We start from the raw sequence: 14,444 nt of genomic DNA, 5'->3' as shown, positions 1-14,444 counted from the left end.
CAGGGACTTGGAACACACAAGAAAGCTCCTGGAATTCACTTTTGAATCATTCCAGAATTGACAATAACACACTGACATCATCAGGGACCCTTCTGGTACCATTTACTGTACAAGCAAGGTCTGAATTATCCTGCAGATGTGTTATTATTGCTTGTGCCAACCACCGTGAATGTGTGTTGTATTATGCAATGTTGCAAAAAGGGACAACAAAGTGGGGATGATTTGTTAAACCGAGAAAGTATTTTATGGTTTATACAAAATTTAATCCAAAATCTATCAACCCTGTAAAATGTAAAAAAATTCAACAACCTAATGCATAATTACAAGTTTATAGTATTTCGGTCTGCTGGCCTTTCTCCATGATGGTTCCTTGTTCATAATATTGATGCCAGGCCACAATATATGGCAGAAACTGACATTTGTAAAAGTATTTTTAAGTGGTATTCAAGTAAGTATAGAGTGAAGTCCAGACCTAAAAAAAGTCAACATTTGGCTGTGAACGGATAGCCTCCAGCTTCTCAAAGAGGGAACGGAATGAGGGCCTCTGAGCGGGATCTTGATTCCAACACTGCTCGGTCATGTTCCTCAGCTGTGAGGGGGGGTAAGGGATTATTAGACACCTATTAAGGCCCTAAAATAGAAGTTGTGATATTCTTCACCTCAGGCAGGCAGTCTTTGGGACAATGCAAGTACTGCCTCCGCTCCAACAAGCTGATGAGGGCACTCACGTTCATCTCTCTGGGGGATAACCCCGCCATCTTGCTAAACTTCTACAAAGCAGAGTACACGGTGCGTTTGAAACAGAGTCACGTGCAAATGTGCGTTTTGCGACGGCCTACCACTGGGGGGCTTTGGCCCCGGTCGCAGCGGGTCAGGATCTCGTACAGCGTCACGCCAAAGGACCAAATGTCAGACCGAAACGAAAATTTGTTGAGTTTCAGGCACTCGAGGGCATACCTGAAAAACATGCAGCACAAAGCATCAAATCCAGTAGTGCCTTGAGATTCAAGTTGAATTGGTTCCGTGACACAAGCATGGGGATGACATGCAAACTGGATGGTAATTTTGTCTAATATTATTCAAAAACACATGTACAAATGATGTGTGTTCTATGTATGTGTGTGTGTGTGTGTGTGTCACAAACTCACCAAAACACTGGACTGTCACCGTCTTCACACACGCGGTAATAGGTGTCATTTTCCGGGATATATTTGGACAGGCCAAAGTCTGCGATCTTCACCAAGCTGTTGCTTTTCACTAAGATGTTACGTGCGGCGAGGTCCCGATGGATGTATCGCTTTGAGTGCAAGTATTCCATCCCCTAGAAAAATGTATGAGATCATATTTGATCTCATAAATTTATCATATTAACTTATCATATTACAGTAGCAAAATGTTAAAAGGGATTCCCTTTAAAAGTTGAGTCAATTTAAAACAAGGTTAGACTTCATTTGCTCATAGAACTAAGCATCATGAGCATAAAATGAAACGCTCCCTTCCATACAATGGGCGTGACATCTACAAACATCCTGAACCATTCCGCAGGAGAATGTGAAGCAAACAGCTCACCAGGCAGATCTGCTGAGCAAACAGCAGGCATTGGGATGTACTCTGTTCCTGTTCTTGAAGGTACTTCTCCAGGCAGCCGAGCGGAAGGAACTCCATTATGAGCTGCACCACCTGTCCTCCTGTCAATGGATAACGCTAAGGAAGTTAGCAACCTTCCGTTCAGGAATGGAACCTCAGAAGTACAATTGTGGAATTTTACCACCATTTTCTGTGTTTAAATTAACAGTAGCTAACCTATCTATAATATTTGTGTGACAGTTCAGCCCACATGACACCTAAAATCTGCTACATTTAACTCGTGTGAGCCTTGGAAGACATGAGCTACAGTATGGTCCAACACTATTGGTCACAGGTAACATAGACTTGACAGTTACTGTAACGTGATCGCCCATTGCAACTCATTATTGACAAGCGCCACCATGAGTATCGAAATTAAAGGAAGTAGTGCCTCCGAGACTGAACATGCAATCAAATCTGTAAGGGCACTCCCTTTTTTTTGGGTGATATGATTAAATTAGCCTTTGGAGTCTCAGAGTCTCCAATAATGCCACAAAAGTTGTTACATTTCTCGCACGGCGCTTTTTGGAAACAGTGGCGAGAGGGGTATCGTAAAAGTCGCTAAGTTGACAACACGAAGAAGCCTTTATTTCATAGCAAAGCTCTCACTTATGCTCGTGGTTGTCGCGGTAACAAAAGCTGTACTCGGTATTTGCACAAGACAGAATCCCCCCAAGACAGAGTGACTTCAACCATAGTTTGACAACTGGATGGATTTCCTCACACGCTCCCCGCCCTCGGACTCCCCCTTTAAATCATAATTCAATCTCGGTTTCCTTCATGGCCTCCCAGACAATCGGAAATTCCAGAACCCATGAACAATCTGCTAAAACGACTGAAGGGTTGTGACAATATTCAGCATTCAATGATTATTTTGCATACCACCAGATGGCGCCCCACGTACCACTGGTAGCACATTTTGAGACACATTTTAAGACAACTGTTGGCTCACCCATTTCAGTACAGCATCCTTTGTACTTGACAATGTTGCTGTGATCGAGGGACTTGAGGGTCTCGATCTCCTTCAGCCAGTACTTGGGCAAGGGGCCGTTCTCTTGTTTCAAAGCCTTGACGGCCACAAGCTCACCCGTCCCGTCGTTGGCGGGGTCGTATATGTACAGCGTCACCATTCCAAAATTACCCTGAAGGCGGACAGCGTGAGCCATGAGTTCAGCGACACGAGTGGAACAAATGAGCTGCTGAGACCGAAACTCACCTTTCCTAAGTTGCCCCTCTTTTTCAAATAGCGCTTGAGGAACACGGTGGATTGAGCCTGAGGGAGCGTTTCACTGGGGGATATATTCGGATCTGTGCAGAGGATAAAACATTAAATGTCAAGACTTGTTGTCATTTAAAGTTGAACATGTCTGGGAGCCCACTTTTGTTCATGATGTCAAAGAGGTCTCTGAGCAATGAGCAGAAGGAAGGCCTCTCCAAGGGCTCATAGGTGAGACATTTGCTGATGAAGGTGGCCAGGTCCTGAGAGGACGGCTCCAACAACTTTCCCCTTTGCTGGTAGAAGCGCTCTTTCTGTGGACGGGGGACGGATGGAGGTGATTCTGCTGTTAGTGGTCAGTATATCCTGCAGGGTGAAGGCTCGGTGGCCGACCTCCAGCAACGTGGCGTCGCTCATTGGGAGATGGCCGTTGTTGCAGATTTCCAGCAGCGTGACTCCGAAGCTCCACTGGTCAGCGCCGATGCCGACGGGCGCCTCGCTGTAAACGCACTCGGGAGCGATCCAGGGAATACGCTCAAGTCGCTCTACAGCAAAGGGAGATGACATAAAATCAATCGGTAAGCTTCGCAAGTGACTTCACATTAGCATTTTTTTTATTTATGAACTAATGCAACTGAATAATTAAAAATAATAATAATTCACAATTGTCACTAGAGCAGTGTTTCCCAGCTTTTATTGAGCCAAGAATTCATACTTTGAGATAGTGGCAACACTTGAAACTGAGTCAGAACATTTTTATTTCACTATTTTCGGTACTAACCTTCCTGAAAAAGCATATTGACTGCAATCCCCGGGTCACTCAGCTTGACGAAAGGAGACGCACCTTGCCCCAGACCTTGCCTGGCCACCAAGACGTTCCTGCCACAAACGTTTCCGTGAGCGAGACCTTTAGTCGCCTACAAGGATGCAGATCCAGTTGTAATTAGCTTTCCTGTCAAGCACATTAAATTTTACAACATCTGTCACAAGAGAAATTAGTGCAAGGAGTGTTCTGAGGAGTAGATAGCTCTCAGCTCCTGATGTGCAGCTGCTTACACGATCAACACTAATTCTGATCACTTAAGATGGATTTACACTGCATGGTTAAAGCGACACAATTCAGGGATGCATACACACCCGCATCTGCTCAAATAACACAAATACATTTTAAAAAAACTAAATGCTGTTAATCTATACTACAGCGAAAGCGTATACCAGGGGTGTCAAACTGTGTAGTGTGTAGTGTGTCGTTCAGGGCCCACATACAGTCAAATTTGATGTCAAACGGGCTAGACCACTAAAATCATACCATACTTGATATAATCATAAATAACAATACGGTCTTCCTTTGTTTTAATGAAAATCAATACAAGTACATTAGGAAAATCTTTAGCTGTAATGACTTTATCGTTTTACAAAAACAACCTCAGATTTCTTGAGAAAATTTTGCTTCATGTGTTAATATGACCACAGTGACTGTATTTCAAGGTACGAAACTTGAAGTCACAGGTAATTGGAACTGAAAAATATAGTATTATATATTATACTTTTAAATCAACTTATGTAGACCTAGGAATTATTACCACTCAATTTTCTATATGAGCATAATTATTCTCAAAATTATCCTTAGTCCCCTCCACCACAATGTTCATCCTTCGGGCCGGATTGTACCCCGTAGGAGGCCGGTTTTGACACGCGCGCCATATGTTTGAAAAGCACTGGCATTGACAATAAAATATGGTCGGCCAGTGGAGAAATGTGGAGGTTGTTCATGTGTTCCATCAATGTAAACACAGCCATATCAGACATGTGTCACGAGAAATGTACAGAGGGGAAAAAAAGCATTAAACCAGAATAGGGCACTGCAGTGTAAATCCAGCCATAAATGAGGGCTCATTTCCAGACTGTCTGGAAATGACACTACCCTCTTCAAAAAGTTCACTTTTAAAGACACTTGGCTGTGTAGCCAATAAAATGCCACACTGACGTGAATGAAACTTACGAGGTAATTCAGGGCACTGGCAAGTTGTTTGGCCACAATACATTTCCACCGAGGAGTCAATTTGTCTTTTTCTTTACGAAGAAAAACGTCCAAAGGCCCAAATTCCACAAACTCTTCAACCATGATGTCTGCAATGGAAGGCATAAGAGGTTTACTTAATGCTCACACATGAACCACTATTGATCAGATCTACATGAAGATCATTACGGACATCATAGTATTAACCCTGTGTGTTTCGCTTTTTCTTTAGTTCTGTGTTGATTTTAATGTTTCCCCAAAAAAGGAGCAGACGCAAGGAGGTGTGTTAAAAGAAGTGTCACGTCCATGATTTCTGGTTGATTAAGCTTTGTCTGGTGTGTTTTGTGTTTCCTGTCTTCGTTTTTATCCTTTTTATTTAAAGTAGTTTTCTCTCTATATGACTGATTTTGTGTAGTTTTGTTTGTTTGGGGTTTTCGTCTTGTACGTAATTTTATGCTGCACCTTGTTCATGAAAGTAACTGATCATTTAAACCGTTTTTGGAGTCGAACATTTGGGCTCAGAACTAGTTCGGTTGTGACAAGAAGAACCTGAGAAGAGTAGAAGAATGTACACAGGAAGGTAGGCAAGGTAGATTTTTGTTCTTTACTGTACATGTTTAATTGTTAGTGGCGTACAGAGGGTGCGGCAGGCATCAAAATTAGGGGTGGCATTCCATCAGAGTGTGAATGAAGATAATGATTGTGAAATTTTATACACCTGCAATATTCCCCCCCCACCCCCCATCTTTGCACGCCACTGTTAATTGGGTACATTAGAATTTCCTTGTGATATATTATTTTTTTTTTCTTCTGGTAAACTACTATTTTGGATTGTAAAAATTCAACATTATTCTCTTATTCAGTGATAACTTGACTTATGGGTTTTCTTAGTTACAAGTCGTCGCTTGTTTTTTCAAAAATTTAAGTCAAGAGCAAGTTTTATTGAATGGGGGCAGTCAAACACACCAATACAAAATGAGAACACTACAGTAGGCTAAAAGGCACATACGTACACTTTCGGCTTGTCCCAGCATACAGTATTTACACTTTATAAAACAGTTTGTTTAAATTCTCTTTTGTTTTAGGTTTTTGGACAATACAATGTCAATTTTGCTTATTAAAAATGTAACAAAGAAGTCTTGGGCTGGAACAGATTAATGCCATTTCAATTCATTTCAATGGGGAATATTGATTTGATATGAGTAAAGTCAAGGTAACATTGTACTTGCATTTAGCGCTTCCTAAATGTTAACATCTGCCAGATTTGCAAGTGTTCATGAAGTGTTTTAGAACAGGGGATGAGCTGAATGTGAGTTTGCACAACGTTCATGCTTCACTAGAAGACGAGAATCAAATCACACATTGACAAACAGCATTTTGTGTGTGTGTGTGTGTGTATGTGTGTGTGTGTCGTGAGTAAGTAGCAAATAGGGAAGTAGAAGACTGTAATGTGTGTGCTCTCACTTTCAGATCCGTTGACAGACAAACCATGGACAAACACCAGGTGACTGTGAGACACCTGGCTCATGAGACTTGCCATCTCAAAGAAAGCCTAAAACAAACAAAGTATTAATTTTGAATCAATAGACAACAGTCATCCCCAGACTGGCCGCAGTGTGACGGGCGCTTACGAATGTGATATCTTCATGGCTTTGCTCGAGAACCTTGAGCACCACTCGGACCTTCTTGTGTTTCTCGCCGTTTAAGTCGTCCTCCTGCTCATCAGCTCCTCCCCCGACTTGCAGATGTGCCGAGTAGATGTGAGTTCTAGTGCCACAACCCAAATGCTGCCCCTGTCCGACAACATAACACCCGGCGCCTTAGCCACGCAGTACGGAACTCAAACAGCTTCCAAGGCGGAACGAGCGGCCTTCTCACCGGAATGAGGTCTTTGTACTTGATCTGGAAGCATAGATCCAACTTGTTCGGCGATAGAGTGCGTGTGTGGGCACCATCATCTACACCGTGTCTCTTCACAAGAAGGTTGGACAGCTCTACGGCAGACAAACAATAGGACAATATGGTCAGCGGCACAACACAAGAGCTGTACAGTACAAGACATTCGACTTTCAGTGTTGGCTGTTCATTAAAAGTCTAAATTGACATTGTCGATTTTGACTTTTAATGAACCATCCATCACACCACACCACAATGAGAACTACAGTGGCCCTAAGATGGCTCTTTCCCACATTAATAACAACAAAACTGGTGAAAACTGGTGGTTCAGTATCTTCCAGCATTTGGTACATGGCCGCAGTAGCACCTGAGCCAACCTGCATGGTTTGAAAACAATGAGTACAGTGGGATTATCATGAATGTGTAATTGTTGAACACAATTACACAAGGTGAGCTCCAATCTTAGTTCCCACTTGGAAACGGTGTTGTGATCCAGTTATGAAATGATTTATCTCAAGGTGTCCAATTGCGATTGTATCTGCAAAAAAGCATGCTAATGACTTTTGAACCATTGTAAAAATGCACTCCACTAGGTTAGGAGCTTTCCCATGATTGAACAGTCATTTATGCTCATGAACAGACATTCTAAGACAGTTCCATCAATCAAGCTATTGATTCAGACGATTCATTCCAAGAAGTGTTGGTCAAAGGGTAATTACAGCTTGAGCGCAGTGCTCACTGAGAGGTGAGGAGATCATTTGAATCATTTAGCAGTAGTTTCCAAGAAGTAACATTTGTGTCAAAAAAACTGAGCACTCGACTCTGGAACCAGGTTAGGTGGCACAAACACTTGACTGTCAGCAAAGTACTGGATGATAGAAACATTTAATAAAATTGAACTGAATTTAACACAAACCTCCTTGCCAGGGCCGACAGCATTTTTTAACAGTATAGCTCTCCGTGCCGGACTTGAGTATATAGTCCTTCAGGGAGTCTGTGAGCTCCTTCACACTGGAGAATTCCTGCTGCCAGCCATCCAGGGAGAAGATGGAGCCTTTATGCTGGATGCAAAACAGCCTGTTGCTTGGTATTGATCCATTCTGCGGGCCATTGATAAAAAAAATAAAATAAATAAATTGTAATCAGGGCTCGAGACTGCGACCTTTTTTTCAGCTTGTGCGATTAAAAATGTCATCTTGTCGCACTTGCGCGAGTGCACGTTTTAATGGTTGAAAGTCGGCTTTCCCCCCCCACTGCAATCTCCTCATCCTGCACGCTCACCGAGAGAGTGAGAGTAAGAGAGAGCGAGACAGAGAAAGAGAGAGAGACGTCCCAATTACTGTTATGAATTTCATTGGAGTTAAAAGCGACCCGCTGCAATATGAATGGCTGCCTGCTGCAACATAAAAGACTGTTTCTTCCAGCGCTATTATCAACAGCACCGTGGAGTGACCACCACGTACCTATATTGACATTGGCCCGGTACTTATTCATTTTAAATTGTATTTTATTTTTTTTATATTTTTCTCTTTGTTTTAAATGTTTATAAGCTGTTTTTTCTTTGTTTTTAAATGCTTTAAATCATGTAAAGCACATTGAGTTACCTTGTGTATGAAATGCGCTATATAAATACATTTGCTTTGCTTTGCTTTGCTTAAATGACAAGTGTTAATCGTCAGCTCATCTGGACTACTGCTGAGCAAGCTAGGTAGCCCGCACCTACCTTGTCCGGTAAGCCGGTAAACACGACCTGCCGCAAGTCACCTACAGTTTTACTGTTTACACACAACATTATCATTATTGCTACATTTGTCACGGGAGTATAACCACAAGTTGTTGTCAATATTACAAGGGTGTGTGCAATTGATGTGTGTGTGCGTGGCAGGGGGGGGGCAAGTTGATCAAACAAAAGTAAAGCCTTTGTTTTTTTGTTTATTTTTTATTATTTAATTGACCTGTTCTGTCCGCTATTGCTTGTTCCAGTAAAATATTTTGCAAATATCATATCTCGAGTCACTCTCAATCTTTACGCCATACGAAACTATGGTATGCCATGGTTATGCTGTACCTCCTCAAAAAATGGTGCAACCAAATCATGTGCTGATGTGACCAACTGAGAAGGTTGGTTGCACCAGTGCTACTAGTGCAAAGGTTAGTGTAGAGCCCTGGTAATATAAAAAAAAAAGAGTGCCACCTCTACTTAGCTGCAATGACTGCGGACACCAACTCACCTGGGTTTTGGTTGGTACAGCAAGGATGAGTCGGCGATAGTCGAGAATACTCCAGCGTACGAGGCAGGCTTCTTCTTCTGCTTCCTCCTTCCTCAACTTGTGGAGCACGAAGTCATCACTGGAAAGACACCACGGTTGTGACAGAACATGTTTCTCACAGATGATTTTTCTCAAAGGTTATATAGAGTGCCATAGTTGGGTTTAAAACAACAACTCACTGCATTGGTCCGTGCAGTCCATTCGCTTCACTCAGCAGCACTCTGGGGGGCGCCACCTCACGACAAAGATAGTGGTGGGCATCCGCAATCAGCCGGTAGTAGCCATCGAGGAGGGAGATGAAGGAGCGGGCTTCCTTGCTGGAGCTCATCTCAACCTCCTATGTGCACATTCCCGAATGAATTATGTTGTAATAGCAATGCTGTTGGAGCCCTTGCTATGTTTTGTGGAACAGTTAGCCTCATGTGTTGCTCATACGGCTATTTGTTTAATATTTTCTCCACTCAGGTGAAAAGAAATTGTTCGCAATTGCTTTTTTTATGTAACTATCCACGCAAAAGTGCACTCGGACCCATGCCAAAGTACCAGGAGGCACTCTATAACCTTTAACTTTAAGGGCATTTTATAGCCAATCACAAACTTCAGAAAAGTAGTGCATGGAAAAAGCACAACAGATCAATGGTAAAATGAGAAAATTTACATTTTGTAAAATATATAAAATTGTTTTTCAATAATGATGTAGATTGTTTTTTTAATCCTACATATAGTTAAAACATGTTTTGAATGAATTGAATCCATGCGTTAGACCTGAATATCACACATATGAACTTGTGAAATTAAAAATAAATAAATACGAGGAGCTCATGGAAGGAAACAGCCCCCCTCCATCCCACACACACAAAAAAATTGCTGCTTTATATTTCCTAAACGCACTGGAGAGAAAAAAAAGAGTGAGGGTGGTCTTATTTTTTCAGTATTATTTCAGTACTAGAGCCAATATGATTGCAATACTAGAGTGGCTCCAAATTCCTCGTGTGTTTTTAATTTACTTGGCCTCTTCTGATTGTGATGCATCCCGAATGTTCAATACAAGCAGCGCTCTCACCATGCAGTTATTGTCCTGAGTGGTAATGCAAACATTAGCTTCCCTGACGCCAATGTGAATTATTTCTGGGAAGTCACAGAAGGAGGTCCACTTAATGGGAGCGGTTGCACTAGGCTGGCTGGGCCGTCGCTTCGTTTTCCTTGCGTAGTCGCCGCTCAGGAGGCCGTTGGCCTGCATTGACAAGACAACACGAGCAAAAGGGGTTGAGGAAGAAGCAGGAAGTAACATCATTCCCCGCGAGGATATGACCAACCTTCTCACAGCACGTCGTTGCCCTCCATTGAAGCCCCTCGGCGGCGGATACCATCAGCTCGTGCGCGGCTGCGGCCCCGCAGTCCCCTTTCGAGGCGTCCTGACTGGTGTCCTCGTCGTCCCTGCTCAGCCTCACGTGGCGCACGGAGAAGGTCTCGGTGCCGAAACGCGGCACCAAGTACTCAAGAGCGCAGAGGTACTTGCACATAATCTCACTGACCTCCGGCTGCTTTGCTTCCATGTTTTGCTGGTAAGTGCGCATGGATCGCTCAAACATCCACCGGATCCTCATTTTTGTAAAGACTTTGTCTTCTGATATGTGCTTGGCGAAAGACTTCGGGATGCATTTTTCAAAGCTGGAAGAGAGATCACTGTTATGTGACACCTGGCCTCAGCTACCGCTCATGGAATTACAAAGCAATTTTGCGTTTAACGTTCTGAAATGAAACGCTAATAAAGTCGTAATAAAGTCGGGAGACACATTACCACTTTATTCTTGTAATTTTGTCTTTGTTTACAAACTTGACGTTATTCTTGTAATATGGCGACTTCATACTTTACTTCATTCTTTTAACGTTGCTTTTTTTCTTGTAATTAAGTTCAATTATTGTTGCCATATTATTACTGTACTTATTTATTGTAATATTATACTTTCCCCCCCCAGAAATATTAGAACTTTTTTCATGGAAAAATATGACTTCAGCTTTGTAATGTTATGATTTAATTCTTGCAATATTATTATTTGTGTCTTGTAATATTACTTTTTTCTGAAAATTGTGATTTCATCCTTGAATTATGACACAATTCTTTCAATATTAGTACTTATTTTCTGTAATATGATGACTTATTTTCTGTAATATTATGACTTATTTTCCCAAAATATGGATTCATCCTTGTAATTTTACTGCTTTACAACTTCAAAACTTTTTTCCTGTGACATTATGACTTTCTCATTACAATTTCATGATTATATTTTTTTCAATATTATTACTTATTTCTTGTAACTACAACTTTTTTCTCAAAACATATAACTGCATCATTGTAATGTTATGATGGAATTCTTGCAATGTTATAACTTATTTTTTGAACATTAATACTTTATTCTAAAAAAAAGACTATCCTTGTAATATTAGGACTTGATTCTTGCAATATTATTACTTTTTCTTGCAATGGTATTTTTTCAAAGAAATATGACTTTACCCTTGTAGTACTAGGATTTTTTTCTTGCAATATTATTACTTATTTCTTGTAAAATGATTTTTTTTTCAAAGATTTGACTTTCTTGCTATATTCTGACTTTTTTTCTTGTAATATTATGACTTTTATTTTTTAATAAAAAAAAGGGAAGCAAAAGGACAATACTTTTAATATGATAGGTAGTTTCTTGTAATATTGTGACTTTTCAACCTTTTTTTCACTACTCCTAATACTCTTTATAATCAAATGAGACCACGTCTTTATGGCTATTAAAGCTCAGTTTTGACCGACACTGTAACACAATGTCTACAAAAATGAGCGCAGAATTTTGGATACAGCTCATTAGATTGTGCATGTGTCCCAAGTGTAAAGGTGTTACCGGGTCTTTTTTGCAACACGCTGTAAGGTGCTGCCAGTCTGCACCGCCAGGTGCATGAGGTGGAGCATGGCCAAGCCCAGACTCTCGCTTCTAAAGCGACTCAGCTCCTCCTCTGAGCTTGCGTTCTCCATCGGAATCATTTCATTCACAAATTCATACTTAGCCTGTCAGAAAGAGATGGAGCAGTCAAGGGATCACTAAGGCAAGATAAGGCAATATACTGCGAGAAGTCCGACGCGCACCTGGGCGAATAAATACTCCACTGATTTGATTTCCAGCAGCGGTAAGCCAGTGGCGGCAGCACCATCTGGCTCACTTTTGACAGCGAAACGACTCGCAGGGGGCTCTTTGTCATTAAGTCCGTGCCAATTGCGAAAGTAAAACCTGCACATAACGAAGGAAGTATTTGAAGTGACACAACAGCGTCTTATTGTGTATGACGATTACATTACCTACCTCATTCGGTAGTGAAGAATGAGACAGGATCCCTTCTCCGGGTGAAAAACGTGATTTGGACTGTACCAGCAGCGTGACAGGGGGTCATACAGAGCAAACAACACATGGTACAGAGGCGTTATCCCTGTTTAAGACACAATCGGGGATACACACTTACATAACCTGATTTTATGAATTATTTATTTCAGTCTGGGTCAAAGTCATTATTCTCACCGACAGTCTCTGCGGCCGATATGCACAGCTCCTCTGCGGTGACCTGTTCTGCCGCCGTGTGCGACAAATAACGCTTTTCGTTGGGGCTCCAGAAGAGGTACACGAAAATGCCGTCATCCTGAGGGGTTACCAGGGCCTCCGCTGAGGACCTTCGCTTGGAAAGCTTGGACCACCTGGCAGACATGACGGCAGATACCTGATGCACACACACATTAACATGTATAAATCAGTACCAAAAAGGAACGAAGGCCCATCAAAACCTTCGTTCCAATATTGTTAATCTGTGCTTTTTTTTTTTTTTTTTAAATATATATAATGTAGTCTACAATTATATAATAGTACACTACATGCATACATAAATACATACATACATAGTAAATTTACAAATTTGCACGGCAGCGTATGAATACTCAGAATTATTTTTGTATTAGGCACGTATATGTATATCACAGTGAATTTCCCTTGTGGGTGGATAAAGCATCTCTCTCTCTCTCTCTCTCTCTGTAGCAGCCGACTGATACTATCTACCCATTATATTTTGGCATATTATGTACATTTTACATGATTTTTTGGGGTGGGTGGGGGGGAATTACTACCCCTGTACTTTATGTTTTTCCTTTTATGGTATGGTATTGGCCTGAAAGTGTATTTCATTCAAAAATTGACTGTAATTATGACTTTACTACTGCGTTAAAGTAGTTTTGTGACGTCCCAACTAACGTTCACATTCATGGAATGGACTATGTCCTAAACCGAGGTCACCTGTAACAGTATATGTTTTGTGAATGTTAACATAATATCCGTGTTGGAAAAAAAAAAAAACTTTCATTACAATTTAAAAAATGTATTACAAATTAAAATGTATAAAAATAAAATATAAACTATAATATTAAACGAATAAAAAGAAAATATCAAAAAGGAAAGAAAAAGCAATAAATATTTTGTTCAATTGGGACGAATTATGAACAACAACTCGAGTTCAGTACAGTACCATAATATCCATAGCGTCAGGACACACAGGCGAATAGAGCAGTCAAAAAGAAAATAAAAAAACATAAACGACCTCATCAACATAGGATTACTTGATTTGAGTTAACCAAATGAAACATAATCCAAAAAAAAGAAGAAAAATAAGAAAATAATGAAGGATTTCGGCAATATCCGGAAACTTAGTGGTGGCAAGCGTGCAATGATCACCCGAAGATGACATATGAACACGACGGTCTCTACATTGTATGTCGACGACAAACTACGGTGGCAAACCTCGTCATTTTATTGAAATGTTGTCGTTGTGACGCGGTCATGACGGAAAGGACAGAACCCCGAAGACCAGACCAAGAAGCTTACCATTTAACGGCGACCTTTTAAAGGGCTATCCGCGTGCAGTCGTTGTAAAAATGACAAATGGGTGTCAAGCCTGCCATTAAAAAATCGTCAGCATATCACTCCACCATCCTCGCTCTCTCTCTCGACTGCGCAAGCTAGTTCCGTAAACCAAACACGGAAGTAACGGAGCAAGCCTAGCACCTCCCACGAATTCACACCGGGTAGCTCATTAGCCAATTGTCTCCGAGCATGTTTCTATAGGTTTAATTGTTTATATACTAATAGGAATTTCAATAGAGACTTTGGGGAGGTAAATTCATTCAATAAAAAAATTAAAAAATTATACCAGGTAAATGTCATTGTGTATTAGTTTATTTCAATTTTGATGTTGTTGTTTACAATGATGTAACGGAACTGGAATGGTTGATTGTTTGCAGATAATTTTTGTTTTTGTTTCTCATTAATTATTAATGTGGGGAAAAAAGTACACCGGGTTAAAAAAAATACTCAAAGTAATACAAGATATACTT

General features: G+C 41.0%; 1 protein-coding gene across 1 annotated transcript; it reads right to left on the bottom strand.

The window, feature by feature from the left end:
- Positions 1-218: 218 nt before the first annotated feature.
- Positions 219-14,070, bottom strand: tyk2 (tyrosine kinase 2). Its single transcript, XM_061700670.1, has 24 exons — positions 13,936-14,070; positions 12,589-12,784; positions 12,376-12,499; positions 12,162-12,303; positions 11,920-12,083; positions 10,345-10,699; positions 10,092-10,262; positions 9,208-9,365; positions 8,990-9,107; positions 7,675-7,858; positions 6,741-6,856; positions 6,494-6,655; positions 6,327-6,414; positions 4,845-4,972; positions 3,624-3,759; positions 3,236-3,387; positions 3,006-3,156; positions 2,843-2,934; positions 2,579-2,768; positions 1,570-1,688; positions 1,149-1,321; positions 840-957; positions 660-770; positions 219-589 (listed from the first exon to the last, which is right to left on the bottom strand). The coding sequence occupies exons 1-24, from the start codon at positions 13,936-13,938 to the stop codon at positions 473-475; spliced, it is 3,468 nt and encodes a 1,155-aa protein (XP_061556654.1). The 5' UTR covers positions 13,939-14,070; the 3' UTR covers positions 219-472.
- Between the last annotated feature and the right edge of the window lie 374 nt (positions 14,071-14,444).

The sequence above is a fragment of the Phycodurus eques genome, chromosome 16 (assembly GCF_024500275.1).
Source record: "Phycodurus eques isolate BA_2022a chromosome 16, UOR_Pequ_1.1, whole genome shotgun sequence".
NCBI lineage: Eukaryota > Metazoa > Chordata > Actinopteri > Syngnathiformes > Syngnathidae > Phycodurus > Phycodurus eques.
Note: the sequence above shows the minus strand (reverse complement) of the source record. Positions and strands in the feature narration are given on the sequence as shown.

What these genes read in the sequence shown, in the direction of transcription:
- tyk2 (XM_061700670.1), bottom strand. An exon ending in TGGAGTATTTATTCGCCCAG is followed by an intron (nt 12,084 to 12,161) that starts GTGCGCGTCGGA and finishes TCTTTCTGACAG; the next exon opens with GCTAAGTATGAATTTGTGAA. An exon ending in AGAGGGGCAACTTAGGAAAG is followed by an intron (nt 2,769 to 2,842) that starts GTGAGTTTCGGT and finishes GTCCGCCTTCAG; the next exon opens with GGTAATTTTGGAATGGTGAC.